This window comes from Falco biarmicus, chromosome 11 (genome assembly GCF_023638135.1).
Source record: "Falco biarmicus isolate bFalBia1 chromosome 11, bFalBia1.pri, whole genome shotgun sequence".
NCBI classification, from domain to species: domain Eukaryota; kingdom Metazoa; phylum Chordata; class Aves; order Falconiformes; family Falconidae; genus Falco; species Falco biarmicus.
In genome coordinates this window covers 23,415,014-23,440,652 of record NC_079298.1, presented here as the reverse complement: position 1 = coordinate 23,440,652, position 25,639 = coordinate 23,415,014, and the positions used below count along the sequence as shown (strand labels likewise).

The 25,639-nt window shown below is 38.4% G+C and overlaps 1 protein-coding gene across 1 annotated transcript in view; it reads right to left on the bottom strand.

Annotated features, from left to right (window-relative positions):
• Positions 1–8,200: 8,200 nt before the first annotated feature.
• The window catches only part of SNX7 (sorting nexin 7), a 32,531-nt gene continuing 15,092 nt past the window's right edge, over positions 8,201–25,639 (bottom strand). The window contains exons 7-9 of the mRNA XM_056355536.1: positions 23,876–23,962; positions 16,802–16,954; positions 8,201–8,607 (exon numbers count right to left, since the gene is read on the bottom strand). Of these exons, the coding sequence (XP_056211511.1) occupies positions 8,527–8,607; positions 16,802–16,954; positions 23,876–23,962 (321 nt within the window). The 3' untranslated portion in view covers positions 8,201–8,526. The remainder of the gene's footprint in view (positions 8,608–16,801; positions 16,955–23,875; positions 23,963–25,639) is intronic.

Here is a 25,639-nt window from a genome sequence, read left to right as displayed (position 1 = left end):
GACAGCCATGCTCAGTTTTACTGGCAAGTGGCAAAGGAGACAGGGACTACAATCCATAACCAAGCTGTGCCTCAGCAACCAAATTTGTTCAATGGCATCTTTGTGCTACTTTGGCTCATGGGTAGAGCTGTTCCACTGACCAGCATTCAGCCCCTGCATTCAGTGGTGATGTTTCTGCAAAAGGGCTGAGCAGAGGGCTAGTATAATTCCCTTGAACTTTACTCAGTTACAGGATCTTCTAAAATTTGCTTTTTTCACTAAAGTAGCGTTCATTACCTTGCATTCATATTAGGCTCTTCTTTCTTAGGACACCATAGTTCAAGGCTATAGATACTGGAATAAAGCTGTTACAACTATGATTTATCCATTAATCCCAGCTTCTTCAACGTTAACCCCAAAGGATGAAATATGCTCAGGGTATGCTATAGTTCCATCTCCATGGCAAGAGATTTGCAGCCATTCTCAAAATCTGCTGTAATGAAATATTAGTTTATTTTTTTCCTGGATGGTACGTTATCAACCTCAGTGACATTTTTAAAACCCAAGATTACAATTCAATTCATAAGAAATTTGAGCTTTCAACAGGAACTCACCATCACAGTGTGGAGCAGAAGCCACTGGTCACTAGTTAAATGATACAGTACAAAATGAATGCTGAATTCTTTCAACTCTGTTTTCTTGCTTTCTTACTGAAATCCAAAACAATGTCCCTCTGTTCACTATCTGAACAAATTTGTGGTGATTCAGCATTACAGAAACACCTTTTTAAGTTCATCTTTGACACATCACATTTAGTTGTTATATATGTTGTTCAAAGGCTGTATATTTTTCTTAAAAACTAAACAAAATGAACTTTCACATTATTAGTATTATTGTACTTCAGTAGGGGGTTCAAAATCAAAGTGCTGTACCTCCATCCTGCCACTTTTCTTTTAGGATTAATTGGGAAAAAAGAAAAGCTCTCCTAATTACAGAGATTCAGCTTTCTTTATAAACTGGCTATTTTAAGATCTGTTTACAAGATCACAATACGAAACGTCATTCAAAACCAGTGTGAATTGATTACATCCTTCTGAAGAACACGTAGCAGTAGAATATGCATTTGTAGCTGTTACAGTGCCCTATAATTAAGGCTTTATTACGCATGTTGCTGCTGCTGGAGAGCAGCTGAGATACTTAATATGAGACAATGGAAAATGCTTGTCCCCCCACCCCCCCCCAAAAAAAAAATCACAGCCCAACCTTGCAGAAACATTGTGGTCACTACCACATATAAGTAAGTCAAAATACTGGTTGTATTCTGCTCCTGTTTCTTTTTAATGAGCAATTTTCCCACAAATACTATTAAAAATTTGAATGTTGCTTAATTGGGAGACTTCCTATTAGAACAGCTGAACACAGTCTTTGGTCTTTTCATTCATTTCCAAGGATTCTGATCACAGGATGATGATGGAGTGGTCAGCAATCACATCGGGAATATTCACGTATCCCAGAATGAATGAACAGACCAAAAAACAAGAGGCACTCTATAAATACATTGGCATGGTTAGAATCACTCAGGAAACTCAATTCTGCTCTGAACTGATCTCACATTTTTTAAGAAAACAAAATTAATACTGAAATGTTCCTTGCACTGAGAAGCTCTCCACACAGATGAGCGAGCTAAATGTCAGCTGCAGGCTTTATGGGCACACAGCCATGCCATGTGACACTGCACTGGCCATTTCATGTCGTTATTTATACCTGTGTTCCTACATCCTTGCTATAAAATAGCTGTACTACAAATAATAAATTAGAATAATCTAACATCTGGATCTGTGTTATTGGAGAGGGACTCTCAAGGAAAATCTTTACAGCCTTGTGGTTTATTTGTTCTTAATAAATACTTTTGATAAATGATACAACATTATTAAAAAGCAGATATGAAATAATATAGTTTTCCATAAAGGTCATCCATAAGACACATGCTTCTAAGGGTAGATGAACATATATAGCAATAACATTGATCAGCTTTGTCAAGTTGCCAACAATGACTTGCTGAGCAGTGAAGCCAGAATTCCCATAGCAACCCTCACAAACTTAAGACACAACGCATTTGGTGGAGGTAGCAAGCCATATAAAGTAGGAACAGGAACATTTCAGTTGAGGGTTAAAAACTAAGCTAAATATAATTTAAATCATGAAAGCAAATATCCTTCTAATTGTATCCAAGGTATTTTTTTCCTTGCGTACTATTTTTGATCTTCTATATTCTGAAATCTATGTAGAGACTGCAATCCAAGTGACGGATGACAGTTATCTTAGTACCACTCCCAGAATGTGAGTAATGACACAAAGTACGGTAGCTCTTTTGGCTCCTCAGCATCTCTGTCAGCGATGGGGCAGCGCTGCAGCTGAGAGCTGGGGTTGCCTTTCCCCAGCATGTGCTGGTTCCCAGCCCTCCACACCCAGCCCCTCTGCCAGCTCCTCTGTCAGGGGACTGCATACCCTGTCCTAACGGGTTGTAAAAGCCCTATTAAACTTAGGTGAGGCGCTCAGTGGGTGAGCAGGAACCAGTGTGGGACTTGTAGGAAGTGGCTTTGCAGCTGTTATGGAAAGGGCAGGAAAAAAAATATCAGGGAATGTCTTCTGTTGGCGTCTCTGCATTTTAGGCAGATTGTGCATGGCGCTTTTTGCATTGGTTAAAAGAAGCAGGCTAAGACTTGCTGGTTGGACCCACTACTGCCTTCCTGTATTAGATCCTCTGGCTAGAGTTGATGCTGGTCAGTACTGAGAGTCTCTCTGCTTCAGCAAAAACTCAGAAATGAAGGAAAGCCTAATATAAGAAAAAAGGTTGCAGTTTCAGTCTTCAGCAGAAGTGTATTTCTTCATTAGCTGTATCCATATGTGACAAAATAAGGCACAACTGTATTTATATAATATTTTAAAATTCTGTTAACAATTGCATGCTATAGTGCACAATCATAATCACAGAAGATGATAAATTAGTTGCTTTTTCTACTTTCACGCCTCCCCTTTTGTATTTCTCCGTTATTTTTCTTCCCCACAATGAGATGGTAACAAAAATATGTGCAATCACAGGAATAAAGCCACATGCTGGACAACTTACTTTACTATGTTAAGCTGTCACAGTTAATTTGCTTATAAAATTTGTACTGTCCTGTCAGTGAACGCACACATAGTCTCCACAGAGCTATACTCACATAGCTGTTTTCTTTCAAACCCAATTACAAATGTTTCTCTAACCTTGCTTTAGCCTTGTGCCTTGCTTTTATGGCAGCAGAGTATCTGCTACGTTTTTTTGTTCATTGCAAAAGGTATTGCTGGTGGACAAAAGTAGGAAAGGATGTACTAAATTCGTGTAATAGTTTTTCTCTTCATAGAATTACTGTGAATTTTCACTGTATTTCATAGACTCAGGATACTTTTTAGGCTGAAAGGGACCTGCATAAACTTCCCTCATTTGGTTTTTATTAGATAGAAACTTTGGACTCCTGTGCTGTGCATACTGAAGTATCAAGCAGTAAAAAGAGGTGAAAAAACATTAGCGAGTGAAATTTCAGTGAGCTGCTGCTCATTTAGGTAGTCCCTGCCAGCCTTAAGGGCTCAGTACGAGCTTTGTGGGGCCCAAGCAATTTTTATGGGCTCCTGGGCAGGAGGTGCTGATGTTTGGAGCAGCTCTGGCTTTGTCTTGTAATCCAACAGCCAAATAATGCAGTGCCTGAGAATAAAGAAACATTTCTTCACTTAGAAGTAAGGAGCTTTCTGATAGTTGTACGTGTACAGAGCTTCTTGCTCAGCTCTCATTCTACATACTATTTTGTTACCTTCTGGTGAAAGCTTGATTTATTATTTAAATGAATGCAATTCCAGAGTACAAATAATAAAAATATTAAACATCTTATTTATTTTCATTTGCAAAAAAGCCTGGTGAGATGCTTCACTTTTGTAAAAAAAAAATAAATAATCATCACATTATAACATTGCAACCATGTATTTTTCGATTAAAGAAGTGAATTCAAAAAGGCAATTCAGTTGCTCTTCAAGCTGACGTAGTGTTATAACAATTACTTAAAGAAAAGTGAATCTTCCCTACACCAGGTAATCAACATTACCTTGATTCCAGGAAGGTGTCTTAGTTTGGCATTTACAGGTAATGGCTTACTGGCAATTCTTGGTTAATTATTAATGCAGACATAATGATGCTTATTCCTTAACTAACCTTCTAAGCAATACAATTATCAAAGGAATTATCCCTGCTGAAAACTCAGTGTCATGTAATAGTCTAGATCAAAAATGTTAAACCTTGAAGTATGGCTTTTTGCCTGTAGGAAAACTAATGTTTTTTGATTGTTTTCCCCATTATATTTTAAACAAGGATATCCTTTTACAGTTCGGCATTTCTTTAATTGTGTACCTTGCCTAAAACAGGATGTACCTTCACATTTCAGGTCCCCAAACCCTCCCTGGAAGTTTGTGGTGTCACGTTCAGGTTCGGATGAACTGCCACTTCGCTGTTCCTCCCAGTCAGGCAGAGCCACTGCCAACAGGGGGGCTGCGCCCCAACATTGGTGCAGCTTGGAAAAGCAACACGATAGGTTTCTTGAATGAGTTTAAGGTTCAGTTTGTTGGCCAACATTTCTTTTACTCACTCTGTATTTAATAAGCTTCTCTACCTCTCCAGTAGCTGAGAAGCTTTTTGATCTTTGTGTGTGTTTTCAGTCTAACGAGAGAGAGAAATGCGTTGTTTACAGGCCCTAGGTATGAACCGCTGTGGTATGTTCAAGAGGCATGTTCTCAGCAACTGACCTTTTCTTCTGTCTTGGAATTGTTTCCTTTTTATGGTGAAGACACAGACCATGATGACTGAACTTTGCAGCCCTACAAACTGTGCAACCACACTTCTCCTTGAGAAAGCTCGTGGTTAGTCAGGAGCTGGGTCTTGCACACTGAACTGAGCAAAATGAGGCCTCTTTTCTTTTGTTTAAATATTTATCTGACTTGTGCTTTCCAAGTACCTGTACATAATTTCAGAACGCTGTAATGGGCACTTCGAAAGTAAGTCATGACTACCTGCCAGTGGTTCTGTCTCAGATGCTGGGCAGAAAGGGCATCACTGCAAAAAAATGAGCAAAGAAAACACAGTCACATTTTCTTTGCCTGCCTAAGGAAGCTGATAAGCTGTGCTGCTTCTGTATTCTGCAGGTGGTGATTATCTAGCTAGGAAACTGAAGGTGCATTCGAATTTTCTATTTTACAGTAAAACATTAATGTTTTTGAAGTGATCTCACATAAATTTCAGAACAAAACCCACACAGCTGGATGAGAAACTTTCTACCACTCAGAGTTGTTTCATGCTCTCTGCAAACAGACATACTAAAACATCGCACCATTTTTACACTGATTTCTTTTCTTGAAGATCAGTTTTGCCTTTTAAGTGTTTAATTAATTTCAGTCTGCAATCTGCATAAAGAAGTCTAGGCCTCTAGATGAAAGCTTGTAGCTGTAAGCACCTAAAAGTTGAACACCTCATTGGACTTCTGGCACTTCAGAAATGATTTAAAGTGGTGGGCTCTAACAAAGCTATGTGAAAACAGCAGAAAGAAAATCCAGTAAGAATAGGCAGATTGGTTTTGAGTAATCAAATAATTTAAGCACTTTCTAAGTATTAGCCTAAGGAAGGTGAGACTTCATGAAAGAAAAATCTTTGGAAATAGATTTAAATATACAGTAGGCTTTCTAAAATTATACTTTTCAGAAGTATATGCATAACACAGAAAGGACAACGTTTGATTTTACTAACAGACCTTGGTTTTGCATGATGCTAGTGCTACTAGAAATCAGAAAAACATGGTCACAAGAAAGCCTCTGTATAACTGATCACTAAAGCCTTTCCACCCATAAGTTATGGCCTAGCTAAAAAGGAAAAGAAAGTAAAAATATATCATGAACATAATGAACTGCAGCCCTGTATTTACCCAGAATGCCAAATCTCCAATGATGCTTCTGATTTCCAGATGCCTCAGAGAGCAGCTTTTCTGCTCTGGCAGAACATACAGATAAAATCAATGCAACGCACTTTGGCATGAGGAGCCTGGATTAGGGCACGGTATTTAATTTTTGGTTATACTTATCCTTCCAGGTAAGACTGTTCAAGCTCAATTTCTTGAACTTTTGCTTATCTGGTATTCAGAGTGTTACTGCTGTCTGTCTTGTTGGAATCCTGTTTATAGGACTGTACACCACTGAGAGATTAGGAGCTAAAAACAGCAGGCAAAATTGAGTATTAATAAATGCAAATTAATGCTCACTGGGGAAAACTCAATTCTCCTGTATATACACACTGATGGAAATTAAATTATTTAGTAACCTTCAGAATAGCTCTTAATGTTAGTGGACAGTTCTAAGGAATGGCAGCTCAGCATTCAGTGGTACTTTAAAAAATAAATTAGGAATTAATAGGAAAGAATGATGAAAAAAATAAAAGCATCATTATGTCAACAAGTACATTTCTGGCGTGCCTGCATTTTGAACATTGGTTGCAGCAGAACTAGAAAATACAGAGAAGAGCAATAACAATGAGCACAGATGTAAAATGTCCTTTGCACAAGATATTAAGGTACGGTTTTTCCTCTGGGGAAAGAAGCAGCACTTGGAAGACACCATAGAGGTTTGTAAATTCTTGAGTGGCACAGGGAAGACAAATAGGAAACAATTGTTCATCTCTTCTCACAGTTTAAGAGGCAGAGGGCGTTACCTGATACTGGGTAGCAGGGTTAGCCAATCACAAAATTAATTGATTTTTCCTGCAAATTAAATTGTGGAATCCATTGATATTCAGCATGGTAAATACTAGAAATTTAGATGGGAAATAAAAGAAAATAAGGCACAGGGAAAGGCATTAAGGGCTACTAAGCACATTGACAGAAACACTGATACTAAAAAATAAAAATCAGCAGGAAGGATATGGAAAAAGAGCATAGTCCAGCCATGTTGTTCTTCCATGCCTCCTGTGAGCATCCACTGCCAGCACTGCTGGACAAGGACACTGCGTGGCACAGCCCTTGGGCACCACACTGCCTTCCTAACATGGACCCAGGTCCTGTCTGTGAGTTGTCCGTGCTGGCAGAGATGCATGCTTCCTGCAGCAGCATTTCAGAGGCATCTTAACTGCTATTTTATAGCCGAATAAAAGGAAAAAAAAATAAGCTGACCTTTCATTAATACTGCATGGAGGCAGCATGAGAGCAGTCTTACTTCCATTGCTGAAAAGGCCATACTGGTATTCCAGGATCCACTTGCAATCTACATTTCTTAAGATCAAAGCTACACGATGACTTGTCCAGCTTGGACAGGCCCACGGCCACCCACGTGCAGCCATGTGCTTGGGAACTGACCCTCCGCAGCCATTAGGTCTCTGGCAAGAGCAAGCTCACAAAATACAACCACAAAAGGCAGAGGTGACAGCTGAAGCCCTGCTGTTCTGTAAGGCCAGAGCTGCAGTTGGGCTGTCTCCAATTCTTGTACCTCATTCTTTCCATATTCAGACTTAGACTTGCTCAGACCTCAACTACCAGGAAGAAGAACTGCAGGAATTAAAAATGCAGACTGACAGACCTTTTGGGTGGAATAATTCAATGACTGGAACACTTCAATGCATATTGCATGAGTGAATCAGATAATCATTTTAATGCAAAACTCTCTTTTCCTTTCTTATCCCTTTCTCTTCCACACTGGCTATCCAAAGAGGAAGGAACTTCAGGATTTCAGGAGGGTTAGCCATGGGAGTAGAAGGCTTGATCCTGCAAACTCCAAACGGAAGCTCCTGTGTTGGCAGGATCAGTCCTGTGACTAATGTATCATAGCAGAGATAGTCTGTTTCATGAACTGTCAGGGTTTTCTTTATCCTTTAAAAAAGACAAATTGAAGATGTTTAATAGATACGTAAGTACTGCAAACTGAAAACTGAATTAACACCACTTTAAAGCAGCATCAGTCTCACAGCACATGTTCAGCATCTTTCCGTACCATGTTGTCATCAGGTGACTAGCACAATCTATTGAAATAATCCTAAAGAGCTCCTTGAAGACTACACTAGGTAATGTTACAATACTGGAAATTACTCAGCAAAGAGAATATAATAAGCATGCTAAAATACCAAAACAATTCTTAAAGACTAAGTTACAGAATGAAGACAAGCTTTCCTTATTAAATTTTTTTTATTAAAATTGAGCTATTTTTACATATTTAAAATATTTTATATCCAAATTTTGCAATATTTATGAAAACAATTGTATGCAAACACTTGCATAAAAATATGTAAAATCACAGCTAAGCAATATAAAGCAATACATAGCATGTTCCAAAATGTATTTCAGGACTAGAATACCTGAGTTTTCAATAAGCTGGTTTCCTGCATTTCACTGATTTTTAACAGTTAAATTTAATAATGTATCTGATCTCGTATAAAGCACTTTGGTTGGCAGAAACTGCATGGAAAAGGCAGAGATGGAGCAGAGATATTACTCAGGGTCTATCTTCAGAATCTGCTTCCGCATGAAGATCCACTGTTTGAGATGCTAGGAAGGACTCCCATGTAGCAAGGCACTTAAAAAAAAACCAACACAGATACATATGAATATAGTGCATAGGGAGATTTCTGTAAAACTGGCAGCCAAGGAGAGAAAAAAGAAAGAATAAATAATCACAGAATACATAAGCATTGTCACAAACTGCTTTTTGTGGGACTATGGTAAAAGCAAAATATGGTTTCCTAGGCAGCTAAGTGATATGCAAAATGTTAGCCAACATGCTGAGTGAGCTGTAAAGGTCACTTTTACATAATGACAAGCGCACAGTGTGAGCATCATAATTGTATGTGTTAGCATGGAAGATGCTAACATTAATTATGCTCTTCTTTAATCTCTCCCTTTAGTTACAGGCCAAGATCGCTTCCAAATAGAAAGCACACTGTCAGGCAGTTTCCTTGTAATCTCTGTGGATTCCTATTGTATAGCCAATTTTCTTTCCAAGTTAAATTAAAACTTTTTTTTTCTAAACACAGAGGGAATTAATTTTTCCCCTGAGTAATGGGAAAGAAATGGGACCAGAAAGACGGGGGCTGGAGGGGTGGGGAAATTGTCATCCTTACAACACGTGGCATTTTTCTCCTCATGGAAAAACATAATTGTACAAACTAATTTTTGTATTTGAAGCACCAAGATTGTAGGCAGTAAAATGGAAAAAAAAGAAAAAAAAAAAATCCCCAAATGACTTAGGTTCAATTTAGCTTAAGTGAGTGTTGGCAGCTTAGCAAACCATTATAAATCATAGATTAGTGTTGAGAGTCATGGCAGGGCTATCGCTAGGCAACCTGTGGTGTGGTGATGCTTGTTACTCAAAGTACCAAGTTTCCACTGTTTCAAGTCTGTCATTAGAACATGGCAGGCAAATTCATGCAATAATTTTATTGTTTTGATGCTATTGAAAAAAAAAAGGAAATGGAAACATTCTAATAAAAAGTTGACTTACACATTCACATCTATTGCTCTTGACAGTGAAGCTTATTTACTACTTACTGTACACCGTTTTTTTCCTGAAGAATGTGATATACAATAGGCTTCTGAAATTTATCAGGAAATGTTTTCTTTTATATTAATTAATTTTATAATTAATTTTATATTATCTGAACTTTTAATTAAATCAGTACCTTGAAAACAGCATCGTTTCCTGAGTGAAAACTTTTGCCATAAGCTATTTAAGCCATAGTAATTTGCTGTGCCCACCTACAATGAAGTATCTAGCATCCATCTGTCATTGCTTAGAAGACACAGACAATATGTTAGCATTCATGCTGCTTGAATATAGCCACTGAACTCTGTCGTGTTAGACAGCTCTAGTGAATGACTTCAAAACTCTGCCATTAAATATGTAGATTTAATCATACTGCATTAAAGAGCTCAGGTCCTGGTATTATTGCATATCCATGTGCAAGCAGACAAGTGGGAGGATCTGACAGTCATGAATAATGTTAAAGTATAAGCTCAAAAAGCAAAATGAAGACACACAGGATGACTGGACTTGGGGGAATCCATGATGACACAAGGACACAGAACCAGGGATGCCCATAGAATTATGAGTGACAAAAGTAAAAAGAAAAAGCAAACAAAAGTCAGCAGTGATGCCTCTGAAGACACACAAAAGTAGAAGACGTGGGTCTGCAAGATGATGATAGGCTAAAACAGTTGACTGACTTAAGAGATTACAAAGAACAAGTATGTGGGAGCTTATTTCTGCAGAGGTTTTTGTTCATCAGACATGTTAGAGACTGTTCCTGGGTTTTTTATATATTGTCCCCTAGACTATGGAAACCATGAATCTATTCCCCCAGTCTTTCTTTTCCCATCTGGCTGACAAATTCCCCAACTAACTTCTGCTGCGTTTGCACACAACATTATGCTGCTGTTCAGAGCACATCTAAGGTCTGAATTACTGTGAAAAGAAGAATAACAGCGTAAGATTCATGTGGAAATCTGCTTTCTCCACTGACTTTTTGGAGAAATTTATTTTGAAATGGTAAATCAGTGAGAAACTGTGAAAATAGTACTGGCATGAATAGTGATCTGCAAGTGTTGCAAGCTGATTTCTGACTTAAAAGGTCTTTTTGACCTTTTGTATAAAGCCTTTAAGGTTTGATGATTAGATTCTCCCCTACTTCATGTGACACTGTGGCAGGTGAGTCTATCTGAGATGCCTGAGCTGGAAGGTAGCATCTTGGTTTTAAAATGTCAGTGAGGAAGCTGCTAGCAACGTGTCTTCACTGTGGTGCTCAGACTCCGACTTCTGTTCGCTAGATTACCTCAGCCTGGATTACCATCCTAGAAAGCTGCAAGGCACATCTGTTTTCCTAGGCTTTTTCTAGGTGTGGGACAAGAAATGATCGCTGTTTCTTGAAGAGCCTTTTGCTGGCAATGACGACTTTTTTTGTGTGAACCACAGTTTAATTTGTACCATGTAACTCCATTTTCTGTCATTCTGTAATTTCAGTAACATGAATTAAAATACATATATCAGCACTGGCTAGAATGTAAAAATGGCTTTCTGTTATCTTTGCAACACTGAGCCAAACTGCACGTGTTAACATGCAATCACAATATGTTGCTTAACCAGACAGATACAATCTACTGAAATCTTTCCAGACGAAGATCCAAAGCATTTTTTCCAGTTACATAAGTTATTCAGCTTTTAATTTATCCTTGTTTATAAAACCAAAACACATTTTCCAAAATGTAAGAGCAATGGTGGCTCATTTCACTGTCAGACATCACAGTGCTGCTACAGCTGACAAGTTTTATAATTAACCATACCAAAACAAAACTAGGTCTCTGTGCCTTAGGCTCAAGCTTTTTATATTGTGCAGCATAAACTGCATGAACGACATTTTGTTAGTGATGTATACTTCAACATTATTACAGAATGATTTTACTTCATTCTCCAGGGAGGTTTAAAATGGAGATCTAAATAGAGGATCAGCCATCTTTTCTCTAAAAAAAGAAAAACCAAACCTAGGAAATTAAATGTGCATGCATAGGACTGAAATTCGTAATCCAATTACTTGTAAAAGCCCAGCAGAAGATATAAAAAAGCCTAAATACACAAAATGAAATAGCAACAGCTTAAATAAGGCTACTTCACCTAAAATATTCACATTACTAATGCAGGTCACACCTCTATTCTGCAACATCTTTCTTAGAAAAAAACAGAAAAAAGGTTTTCATATAGTACAATTACATATCTAACTCAAAAGGAGATATGAAAATAGAACATGTAGTAGGGATCATAAGAGCAGCAGTGTGTCACATGCAATGTGTGTTTCTGTTCCAGTTCCCTGTTTTCCATGGTTGATACCTTAAAAATACCATTCAATGATGGCATTTTCTGGAGTAGAATCCGAAAATGAAGTCTTGTGTGTGTCTGAGAGAGAAACAAAAAATACTTCCCTAGTTTCTGGGTGCAAGGAAACAAAAACTGGAGTGCACAGAAACAGTGATTTCCACTTGAAAAAAACTCTTCCTAAATGTATTTAAAAGAAATTTTATGGTTCAAAGATGGATTCTGGCTTTGAAGCAACATTCACAGAGACAAACTGGCTCAGCCATGTGGGAGCTTTTGAAAATCACATGAAGTTTGTTAGCTAAGTTCCCAGGCATTGCTAAGGTAGGATGTGATCACCATGCGTGAGCAGCCAACCTTTTGCTGGGCAACCAAATGACTAATTAAATGCATCACTACAGAGGCCTCCGGGACAAACAACTCTCATATATTTTTCTGCAGACTTTACTAGAGATGTACAGAAGGGCTCTGGAGTTAGAGGGAAGTTACCGTAATGGGGAAGGGGTATTGTTTTGCCCTAATGAATCTTTTGGATCAATTTGTGTCCGTACAACATGTAGGTTACAGAAATAAACTAAATTATGCTTGAAATATTTAAGAAAATCAGGAAGTTATGTATAGTTTTGGAAAAGAATAAGCTGTGTCAATACCAACAAGAATCCAGTATAACAAAGATAACTTCAGCTTTCTATCTGATGAAGCTGCGAAGGTTTAAACAGGATTAATCTTACATGAGAAAAATAAAACTGGAGGCAATGCTTAAAAGCAAAGGCTCACCCATGCACAAGAAAATACATGTTCTTTCAATGCCGAAACTAATTATCGTCCTACATTATGAAAAGAACCCAATCTTCCTGCATTTACTAGAGTGTCTCATGGGCAGTGGAAAACCAAACTGTGGTACATTTGCTGGATTTATAATGTCTAACCAGTCTTTGGATTGGGCTGCAAAATCTAGCCACTTATTCAGGTGTTTTTCCTGAATAGAATAGGTTAACAAAGTTCTTTGCTGAGAAAAATTAAAGTGTTTCTTTTTCTTTGATGCTGTAAATATCCTAGAGACTTTAGTAGACATGTGAGAAAAACAAAAGGAAAAACTGAATAGATGTTTAATTGCTATTGTTCTTTGAAGCCAGAGTTCAACATTGCCTGGTTTGGTTTTGCTAATTTGTACCAGAAACATGTTAGCTAAATAATAATACCACTACCACCACCACTACCAATAACTTTGTATCTTGCTTTGGTTTTAGTAGTGCTGCATCTTTAGGGCTTTGCAGAATATCTAATCCTAATTTAAGAAAAATCACCCTGGTGACAATCAGCCTTCTCAACTGTAAACTCCACCCTGTGGACAGCCTGTGATTTCAGCTGTTTGGCAGACAGCTCTTCTGGACTAAGGTGTGGCAACAGTGTCACACCACAGGCATGGGAAAAAGGAATAAAATAAATGGTACGGTGTTAACAGATGGTTCATTCACGAACTTTTCTCTGTCAGGCAAACAAATCGATGCTATTTACTTCAGAAATAGGAGTAAAGTTCTGAATTTTTTAAAAGTAAAACCTTTTCATATTGCTTCAGAAAATCCTCCTTATTTCAGCAATACACTTACAGTCATTATTAATACAGTATGTTATTGGCTTTAAGCCTTTGTGGAATACAGGGAAACTTAAGCACATATTCAACTCTTTTCCAGATGCAAAGAAAAGGAAGTAGAGAACTCTATGAACTCTTGAAACCAGCTACAGGAATACCAAATAATTGGTCAGTCATGGTAATTCTTGGCTACTAAATAACATTATATTTAAATATATTATAACATAGCTCATACATTATCGCAGGAAAGCCTTCATTCTCATAGGCCTGCATAGGAGCACCCTGTAAATTTGCAACACTGGGCTTTAATTAGTGTCTTTGTTACCACAGCACTGAGAGACACAAAGATCGGTTCCACAACTGCAGAAACAAGGGAATACTTCTTATTCAAGTCTATTAAATGCAGATGGTCAGTAAACTGGAAGGCTACAGAAATACCTCTGCTTGTTTTGAATTAGTAAGTATGGAGAAATATAATTACAGGTAACACTTTAACGTAACAGTTCATGTAACGTGAACGTTAATTCAGCTTAAGGGAGACATACTTTTTTATGCTAGCTAAGTGATGCTTGACAAGTTGACAGCAGAATCCTTAGGCAACTACAATCAAGGAAAAATCCAAACAAATGTAAGGCCATACTCCTTCCCCATACTGTCACAAAGAACAACTAACATTTTAGGAATTTTAGTATACTTTGACACACTGCTATGTTGTATTTGATCATGCTGGGTTTAGTTTTATACAGTCTTGAAGGACTGGATTCTCTACTGCAAAAGCCACTGGAAAACATGAGATGTCTGTGTGTCATTACTCTGTAGTTCTCAGAAACGTAAGGGATGCAGAGAACGGCCACCAACAGGAATCAGTCCTGATTAGGGTGTGCACCTGGGAAATTAAGTCAGCAAGACTGGGGAATAACGAAGAGCACAGAACACAGTGAAATGCTATGGTAGGGAAGGGAATGGGACACTGCTCCTGGAGAGAGGCAAGAAAGGAATTTAACTGGGGCAGAGGGGGGGCAAAGCTGTGGAAAGGAGGAGAAGTAAGTAGTGACTAAGTTAGAAAGCAGATGATTCCTCATAGGAGACAGACAGAAGAGCTGGGCAACTGAATCGTGTTCATGGCATGAGAACATGCAGAGAACATGCTTTTGGGGGGGGAGGTGTGGGGAAAGGCAGGAAATAAGATGAGGCATGCTACAGCAAGAAAAGGCTTAGTAAGTGTCAAATGGTGCATCAAAAGTGTGAACAAGTAATTTAACTTCAGACCTGAGAGAATGCTAATGATGCAAGTAATAACTGAACAAGTGAAAAAGACTGTAACAAGCACTGTATGCATGAGTTTAATGAGCGAGACTTAAAACTATTATCTTTAAGGCAGGATTTTGTTTTCTACTGAAAGCATAAAGATCATATTCTGATTCTCAGGTTTCTGAGAATCCCTTCCTGAAGTTTTACTTCCAAACAGTGAAAGCAGATGCCAGGGCTTCTTTTTTTTCTGCTGTTCTCAGGGCTGCATTGCATACCTGTAGTTTGTAATATAAGGGCCTCTGACAGTAATCACTTCTCCAATAATTAACCATCAGCAATAACCACAGGTCTCCAATAAACACGCAAATTTTAGACCAAAACTCCCATTAAATATTAATTTTATCAATTTCTCTTGAATATCAGGATTAAGATAATGTTTTTCTGATAAAACAGAAAAAAATTGGTAAGCCCGCACTTTGCAAAGAATGAGTGATACACTTAGCACAATGTTTTCTATTATTGCAACTGCTGCCGTAAGATAAGGTGTTTTTCTTCTAAAATCTAGATCTACCAAGATGTAACAGCAAAAATGTTTTATGCAGATTTCAATATTCAATAAAAGCACCAACAAAGAATAATGTCTCTGTATAAATGAGTTTGTCTGGTATTTCAGAGGCTATTTAAGAAGAACCACTGGCAGTTACAGAGACAGCTGAAGCATTTTCTGCAGGCTGTGACTTAATGATAGTCATTTCATGTACAGTACGAGCTTTGGTGTTCTAAATTAAAATTCTAATCCAGCAAAAGGCATTTCTAGACAGGAAAGAGAACCAAAGAATTATTTTTGTATTTTCATTTAGCTAATCATTCATTAACAAAATATTCCCATATATTTAGCATGATTTTAACATATGTATTGCTGATATAGAAGTCAGAGATCATCAATAACTGAAGAAAATGTGAGAAGATGCCAAAAGCTTGCTGCCTGATTTCAGAAAATATTTTGATCTTAATATGTAACAACAGATTGTCAATGTCCATGCATCTCACAGACTGTATGTTAATTAATTAGGCTTGATGATCAAGAGCTCTGTCTTTTCAATTATGTTTTAACAAAATGATTTGTAAAATCAGGGCACTGTCACTGGCTAACAGGCAATCCATATAAAGTTTAGTATATAGAAATCAACATCTATCGTAAAAATTACTAATTTATGACTAATAGATGGCTTAGTGAATTCAGTTTTTTTCTACCCAAACTAAGGAGAAATACTTTAAAAAAATTCAAGACATATGGGATATTTTCAAAATGCATACTTCAGTTAACGTGTTCCCCATGAAGAAACTTCACAGAATGCTTCACATGTTTTGTTATATGCCTTCAATTTCTCTTTCTTAGTATATACTCTTGTAAAAGAGAATTCTACCAATAATATGAGCCATGGCATTTAAGGTGAGAATCAGAATTAATTCCAACATTTTTCTTTCTTTCTGAAGCAGTGACTTTCAATTACAAAAAGATACAATGTATTCATTGCATACACTTGCAGCATTTGTATTTTTTAGAAAAGTGCAATAAGCTTTTCATATTGATTTCTCAAAATTGTATTGTTCTTCTTTATCCTTGTAAAGTCTGATTACTCATGAAAGGCAATTCCTTAGAGAAAGAATGTGCTGTCTGAAATGGAATCACATTTAAACGTTTTCCTCATACAAGATCATTTACACAAGTCTGAGCTTTCCAGAGGGCTTCTTCATGCAGTTACAGCAAAAGGTTTCCAAACTGAAATATAGCAGCTGATGTTGAACCGGAAAATATGTTCCAGATTGCTGTGGTTAGTAAAACAAGAGTGCCCTCTGTCGATGATGAACTCAGGATCAACTACTTGGGCACAAATAAAACACATTTTGCTTGAAATGTGTCAAAATAAGGATAACTGCCTCCCCGCAAAAACTGGTTCTGAAGTTAACACAGGTTTGAACTAAAATGCAAAATTTCTCTTTACAGACAACCCTTGGACTTCTCCATTGAAGTAATAACATTGCTATGAGAAAGGGTTTTACCTCTTCATAATAACGGAGATTGTTCTCAGCCACATTAGTGAACGTTGATCTCATATCACACTGCATGTTCTGCTTCCACCTGTCCCAATCTGCTTTCAGAGCATTATTGGCACATTCGACTTTGTCTTCAAGTTTCCCAATCTCTTCTGAGAACTAAATATGAATTGTAAACATTGAAAAATATCAGTAAAGTCACCATTTCAAAAGTGATTGTAGTGCAGACAAACAGAACTGCAGAACTAAGGCTGGTATTTAACTTAGGACAGAAAATCATTCCCCAGGGATAAATTAAAATTTTATTCTTAATTAATAACTCAGTACAATTTCTGAAATATTAGTAACAGAAATTATAGTCCGGAATTAAAGTGTTGCTGAAGATATTGTTTTTGACTGAGAAGTTACAGACTGGTGCCTCTTGATTAGCAGTTGACAGTAATGCATCTAACAAGGAAAATACAGGGGGCTTTACTGAAGCAGAATCAACTATACAAATTAGATTTGGCCAGAAAAGCTGAGAGAACCCTGACAAAACCTTTGATAACCCCAGGAGAAACGAGAATGGGGAGAAGACAGAAGAAATTAAAAGAACAAACTTTCTGAATTCTTGCCTGTCACCTTGCCATCTTTTTTTGTGGACCTAACCGCTGCGCGACCATTTGAGGGAGAGAGAAATACAGAAACAGAGAAAGAAATTAAACGAAAGGACTTCTGCAGTGAAGAAACCCTTTCGCAGTGATCCTTGATGAAAAACCTTGAGGGCTACTCCACAGACATTATTTGCTTCTAATTACTGTAGATGCACAAAGTGACTTTTCAGCTAATGGGAATGAGTAAGTGGACAGAGGCCCTCTGTCTAATGAGTCTTCTAGTCCTCTCAATAATTTTGTGACCTGTTGTCATTTACTTATCAGCTGTGTCAATTCTGGCTGGCACCCAGTCACAGAACAAGGTACACCTGCAGTTACAGTGCAAATTCAGCTGTGTGCTGGGCCTGGCCAAGCCCCCAGCAGCCCTGCAGTGCTGCGCTCGCACCGGTGCCCGCTGGCGGTGACAGCCCACTGGGGTTCTGCTGCTGAGCGGGGCTCCCGCAGCACCACGGCTTCTCCAACCACCCACCCCAGGCTGGGGGGGGCAGGTCTTGGCAGGGGACGCAGCCAGGACAGCTGACCCAAAGTGACCAAAGGGATACTCTGTACCGTATGACATCTGCTCAGATATAAAAGCGAAGAGCAAGGAGGAGGAAGGCAGGGCATTCGTTATTTACGGCATTTGTCTTCCAGAGCAACCGCTACGCGTACTGAAGCCCTGCTTCCCGGGAAGTGGCCAAACATCACCTGATCATGGGAAGCAGAGAGTAACATCTTTTGTTTTCCTTTGCTTCTATGTACATGACCTTTGCTGTTGCTTCATGAAACTGTCTTTATCTTGACCCACAAGGTTTTTTCCACCTTATTTCCCACCCACCTCCCAGCCCCATTCTGCTGAGGAGGGGAGTGATAGAGTGGCTTGGTGGGCACCAGGTGTCCAGCCAAGGTCAACCCACCACAATCTGCTGGTACTGCACAGCGACTGTCTGCAGCAGGAGGGAGGTCAGGCAGAAACACCACCAATGAGGAACATCCAGCAGGAAAAGTTCATCTCTTTGTATTGTTTCCATTGCAACTCAGGTCCCACACATCATCCTCTTCTTCCTTGTATTCTGCTTTCAGGCAGATTGGTTTTTTCCTCATACAACACCCCTGTAAAGTTGCATATGTGCTTATGCTCTCTGCAGAGTTGGTGCTTTCATTATATGAACTTTAGGATGCCAGGGTTAACTTCCAGGATTTTCAAGGAAAGCTTACGCTATTTACAGAATGCAGAAACATCAAAATTCACAGCAGGATGTGGGAAGTCTTGGTGTGCAGTCTGCAGCTTGAACCATGCAAGGAAGACAGAGTTCCAGTACAACAGCCAGCAGTGCTGCCGCCATCAGACACGAACAAAGCAACACTGCCAGAAATGGTCACAGAACCTCAGCCCAGTGCTTAATTCACAAACCACAGATCACAATTCAGTCTGACATACTAGAATCCTTCAGCTCTTAAAGTAACCAAAAACTCAGCTAGTAAAACTGAAAATTTCATCTGAATGGATTTTCTCCACATTCCACAATACACAGATGAATAAATGTTTCTAGTTTAGACTTGATTTCTACATTGATTTCCCTTGCCACACTTCTAGATTAATGAAATACTGGTTATTAATCAAGAACAAAATGCAAAATATTATTTCTACTTTACTGAAAAGTCCAAGTTCAATTATCTAGGCAGACCAGTAATTAAACTATGGACAAGGGTAATTTCAACTACCAACACTGTATTCAATCTGAAAAGGTCAATCCAAAACTTGAATGTGGGGAAATTTCCTTTAAAGGAATTACAGGCAGCTGGATTTCGTATCTTGGACATGTCCCAAGTTAATTGCCTTTCCTTCAAACACCAAAAATGAATGCACACCGAATACTGAAAAGTGAATATTTTTAAATGATTTAAGAGTAGGAAAGGCAGTTGGATCCATTTTCTGCTTTTGCAGAAAAAGTCCCTATATGGGAATGAGCTAGGCTATAGACATAAAGAACTCTTCCAACTTAGAAGTCCTGGCTGCAGCAGCTTTCCCTTATCTTGTCCTTCATATCTTTAAGATATTCATTTTTCAGTTTGTTTTTGTATTGCCTTTTCTAGGAACTATGACTTTCTTCCACGGTGTAGTCACATCATGTGGACAAGGCAGACTTTTCTACATCCCTGCCTGGATATGTGGTTTACACATCACCCTGTAAAGCCCAAAAGAAACTGTCTGTTGTATCAAGGCAAGGGTTGGACTTAAGGTCTAAAGACGGCGTTATGCCGCACTCCCTCATCTCAGGTACAGAGGTATAAGATCTACTTTTTCACAACTGAAAAGAAACACAAATGCCACCCTCTTCAGGGGCCATGACAGCAGAAATCAAAGAATAATGGCTTAGTCTCAACAAAAACATCTGCCTAGTGTGTTCCTCATTTATAAGATGTACATTGTTACAATTTATCCTTCAAAGTAAATATGATTCTAGATCCATTTTTTTATGTTGACCTCACTGAGGCAGCCTGTGTGGTAAGTTAAACCTCACATCAGTGATGGCCAGAAAAAGCCAGCACAGTGCTAACCAGACGTCAGAGCACGGGACGGGAAGGTGGGAGGCAGCTAGGGCAGAGCACTACCCGACGTGAACAGTGAGCCTGTAGCCAAAGAGACTTGGCCCGTGAGCCAAACTACCTGGTAAGTGACGCAGCATTTTAGACTATTTCACTATGCAAATTAGCATGCTTTTCTATCTGCTACATGAAATAATCCTACAGCTTGGTGATACTAACCCTTTTTAGCCTGCAGTTAAAACATAAGATATATTCAGAATGTGATAGATTCAGCATTTAATCTCTTTACTACTCAGTTTCAAGCCTGAATACTGCAGTCCTTAAGTTAGCATTTAATGCTTATCTGGTTCTGTCAGAGTACATTATACCAACCTTTTGTCAGAATTACTGTTAACACTAGTGGCAGTACCAAAGCTGTTGAAAACTCCCAAACCACAGAGGGAGGCACTAGCATTGCTGTGTACACCTTCAGAATGGAGTGTGGGAGCAATGGAGTCAAAAAACTCCAACATCTTTACAGCCAGAGCTCTAGAAGTAAAAAAGGTCTAGATAAGCAGGAGGGCACCAAAGTCCTCCCAAGTATCCCTGTCACAGCCTGCATCCAGAAGCACAGCCTTCAAACCTTCCATACCCTGAACAACTGCCGCCTTCATGGACTGAATTTTGGCATGGGAGACGAGGTTTTGGCTTTTTAGCAGCACCACAAGCAGCTTTCTAAAAGCTTGGTGGCAGAAGCACAGCTCAAGAAAATGTGTTTTCCCAGCCAATGAGCCTGACATCTCATAAGGTTTAATTTGAGATTCCAGCCTATTTCAGCTGCGCTGACCTTGGGGATGTTCTGTATTCTCCTGCTGTATAACCTCCTGTTTGTTAAATCATTTAATGTTTGCCATTTTGTTTAGCATTTGTGACCAATACTAAAGATCTTACGCCTTTTATCAGCTCTAATGACAGTCTGAGATTCCATCTCTATGGTGGAAATCATGGTGGTTTAACCCAGCAGACAGCTAAACACCACACAGCCACTTGCTCACTGCCCTTCCGCCCAGTGGGATGGGAGAGAGAACTGGGGAAAGGAGTAAAATTTGTGGGTTGAGACAGAGACAGTTTAATGGGATAGAAAAGAAAGGGAAAATAATAACAACAGAATTACAATGTACAAAACAAGTGATGCACAATGCAATTGCTCACCACCCGCCGACTGACGAGTTCCCAAGCACCAGCCCCCAGCCAGCTTTCCTCCCAGTTTATATGCCGAGCACGACATCATATGGTATGGAATATCCCTTTGGCTAGTTTTGGGTCAGCTGAGCCAGCTGTATCTCCTCCTAGCTCATTGTGCCCCTCCAGCCTACTCACTGGTAGTAGTAGAGGCAGGGTAAGAAGATGAAAAGTCCTTGACTTAGTGTACACAGTGCTTAGTAACAACTAAAAACATCAGCATGTTAGCAACATTATTCTTATCCTAAATCCAAAACACCGCACCCTACCAGCTACTAGGAAGAAAATTAACTCTATCCCAGCTGAAACCAGGACAGTATGTACTTCAAGATTAGAGTTCACACCACTTATTGTCAGCAGAATTCTGGCTACTAGATGGCACTGACCAGTTCAATCTGACACCTATGAGATCATTAGCCGCTACACGAGTTCTGCTTAGGAATAGAAATGCGCAAATACAGCCAAACTCAGTGTTTGACACCAATTCCAGTAACAGTACCTCTGTTACGACCACCTTTTATTCTGAAATCAGTCTGCTTAAAAGTGGCAGCAAAATATTTCAACACATAATACAAATTAGAACATAGTAACAACCTGATGAAAACAACAAGTTACTTGAATTGTTAAAAATAGTAGTACACCATTCTCTGTGGCCAAACTATCATTAATAGAAAAAGCCTTCAACATCTAATTAAGAAAAAGTCTTCAGGACACAGCTGCCACTCAATTAGAGAACAGAGGATTTTACGATTAGATTAGACTGACATCTGTTTTACTGCTCTCATGAGACTGCAAGGAGAATCAGGCTCTCAGAAACAGGATTTTTTGAAATGAGTAAGAAACAGAGGAGTTGGAAAGATAAAACAAAAGTCTGAACACCTGGGTAATCACACTGTCCAAAGGCTTTTACCAAAACTGTAAAAACAGTTTTGGAAACAAACAGTGAAAAAGACCAGGTTGTGCAAACTGATCTCAAAACTTTACTGGAAGCAAGTACAAACATCTCCTTATGGAGTAAACCATTGTCAATATCAAATCGACATGGCATGATCAGCTCTATGCTAAAAGAAAAACATTCCTTTTTGTCTGTAACAGTTCCGGAGAAGACAGTGTATGCACCTGGTTTGAGGACCCCATCAGATTATACCGGTAACACATTCTGGAAAGACCACATCCTGCCAGGCAATGTTCTCTTACCTATGGTGGGCAGCAGTAAGACTAGCTGCTGAACGAGCTCTATGACATTGGAATTCTTTGCTGAATCACTCTGTGCAAATGCAACTGTTCTTAGCAGGTTGCCAACAAACCATACAAATAGGAAGTACTGATTAAAAGGGACACAACATTACAAAGTTGATACAACTAGCTGCATATAATTAACTTATGCAATGACGTCTTACACTCCTTTCTACCAGAATAAATTCTTAGAATGACAGGCTATCTCAAGTTGGAAGGGACCCATAAGGATCACTCTTAAGATATACTGTGCTTTTACATGCAATGCAACTAAAGCATGTTGCCGGCTTGTGGGGCACCCACATGTGCATCTTCTAAAAGCTTCAGACTTTATACATTAACTAAGGACAAAGGGCAGGAGAAGCAGCAGAGGAAGTACAGAAACAAAAACAGATGAGAGAACACAAAGGCAGTGAAATGAGAGGACAATTTAAGATAGAGGTAAACAGAATTTCTACTTCAGGAGAAAAAAGACCCAGAGGTCTGTACTTACTGTCCCACTGCAAGACACAACATACCATAGCCATAGTAGATATCAGACAGTGGCAATGTATTATTTATTCAGCTCAGTGACAAGAAATAATAAAAATATGCATTTCAGGTACCAAAAACTATCTAAACAGCTCATCTTTACATGAAAGCTAATTATGACAACCCTAATAAAAAGTATCTGAAATGCCAGGGACTATCTCCTTTGATGTATTAAAAAATTGTTGTTATTATTATTTGTCAATTACATATTATTTACACTGTGTAACACCTTGTGTTAACACTGTGCTAAAAGGACATTATTTAGGCTGAGAGTTAACCAAAAATTTTAAAATGCCAATATGCATCCCAGAAGTTCCCTCTCATTGGCCTGCTGAGCCTTGCCGACGGTTTTGGGGATGCCTGCTCCCATGGGCCTGACTTCACTAGAATGAATGAAGTTGTCATACTGGAAGTAAAATAATATCCCTGGGCCCAACCAAATAAGACCGAAACCTGAAAGAACAGAATCCAGAACTTTTTATTTCAAATTAGTTTAATGAACAGCTTCGCTCATTCTAACCACCTCCTCTCCCTCTCCTTCTCCTACAAGAATGGCGCAGCAGCTACGAGAGCACTGCAGCCAGTCTTACTTTCTTTTAACTCCCAGTGCAGAAGTAAACGGAAATGCTAAAAATAAGCTGTGGTACAATCTGTGTTGACAAAACACAGCAGTCGCCCACTATTACCATTCCTTTGCTCCAGCAGCCTGTCTACTGAATTTTGCATCTTTTCACGATCTCCCTTGCCTGGCACACATAGCTACAAAGACCAAACCTTTTCAGAATAAGTATGAGAATTCTAGAGGCACCATCCAGTTACAAAGCACGGCTTCAGAGGACACACTTTCTTCAGGGGATCATCTTTTGCAGTTATTAAGGCCTGGAAATTTCAGCTTTCTGTACATACTCACCAGATCCTTTTCTGTCTTTTTATTGGCTAAAGCATCAACTTTGGAGTCAAGCTCGCCTTGAATTTGGTCTCTCCTTTTCAAAACACCCTTAATAGAGAAGAGAAAAAAAAAGAAGTAGATTACACCAAATTTTAGACATCTATTCAGAAAACCACCCATCAAACAACTTGCCTAATTAATAATTTAAGCAAGATCACAGAATTATGCCATTTAATAATTTTGATGTGATACATGTACTTTCCTCCAAAAAAAAATCTTAAAATCACGAAGACCAATTTTTCAATACCTGTGTTTTATCTTATGTGTTTTTCAAGAATCTTAGTAAATCCAAAATCGGTGCCGAAAGAATCTGACATATACAATATCATTGCTCGCTGTATGAGAAAAGCTGCAACAGCAGTTTACTTAGTATCTTAACTAACTTAACTAAGCTCAACTTACTGTATATTCCTATTTTAAAACAGCACAATGAGTTTGCCAAATCTCATGAACAAAAGTGTCTTCTTTGAGTAAAAGTTACAATAGAAAGTAGGATGACTAAAAATGGTTTACCAAGCATTATTGAAATTGTGACTTTAACCTTCGATATTATTTTGCAAGTCCCAAATGTAGTTCAGAAACATCAGATAAAATTATCATTAAAATGATAGATGTTCTAACATCGATATACTAGCTTATTTTCAGCATATGTAATTACTACCTCCTTTAAAACTGTCTTATCGGGTATTGGATTTTTAGCATAATGTCAAAAAATAATTAGAAAGGGGAAGAAACGTTACTTGTTAAACTACAAAACAGGAATGGTATTACAGATTAAATTTCCATTTCCGATGCTCATTTGCTCTGTGACCTTGACGAAGCCTTACAAATTTCTCTTTGCCTTAGTTTCCTCATCTGTAAAAGCACACTCAGGTGTGCTTATCTTGCAGAAATGTCCTTTAGTCCCTTTGAAAAAGAAAATCAGAAACGGGACATATATAATTATAAATTTCAAAACCTTGTTTCACATTACCTTGCCACAACTGGTTTTACTGCTTCTCCTGCATATACTAAAGAGGTTTTCAGTAATCACCTCTAGCACAGGGCATGTTGAAACAGCACAGGACACAAGCAGCTCTACTTTCTCTAGCTGTCTTATTTTACAGAGGTCTTAACAAACACAATAGAACAATTTAGGAGGTTAATTTTCAAATAATTTTTTGATGTTTCTTTTTGAACAGGTACTCACTAGAAAAAAAATCAGTAAACCTGACTTTGGACAGTTCTGAGTAACAGATTAGTAATACATACTAATGCTTTATAGTTGAATAAATAAGAATAAATGTAAACCTACATTTCAATACTTCAGAATATCTTTTGATTAGATAAATACAGAAAATACTTAGCTGCAAGCACAGAAGCAAACAAAATATGTCTCGAACAGCTTTCCTTCATATTACAAACGCTTTCTCTTTTTTACCATTTCTTTTGCCTCCTTTAAAACTGTTTTAATGACTATTTGGCAACTTCTATCACAAATACTCCTTAAATTACAAGATAAAACCTATTATTTTAATATTAATGTGCTACAACTATAGACAAGTGCTGACTTCTAACAGCAAACAGAGGGACTGTGTTTGAAAAACATATTATGATACTTCTATAGTTTTTTTGTGTAATATTTAATGGCACCCTGCCACAAAACCCTCAAATAGTTTTATGTGGCCCCATAACCAATTTATTGCTGCAATTTGTGCCCTGAGGCACAGCAGTACTCTGCACACC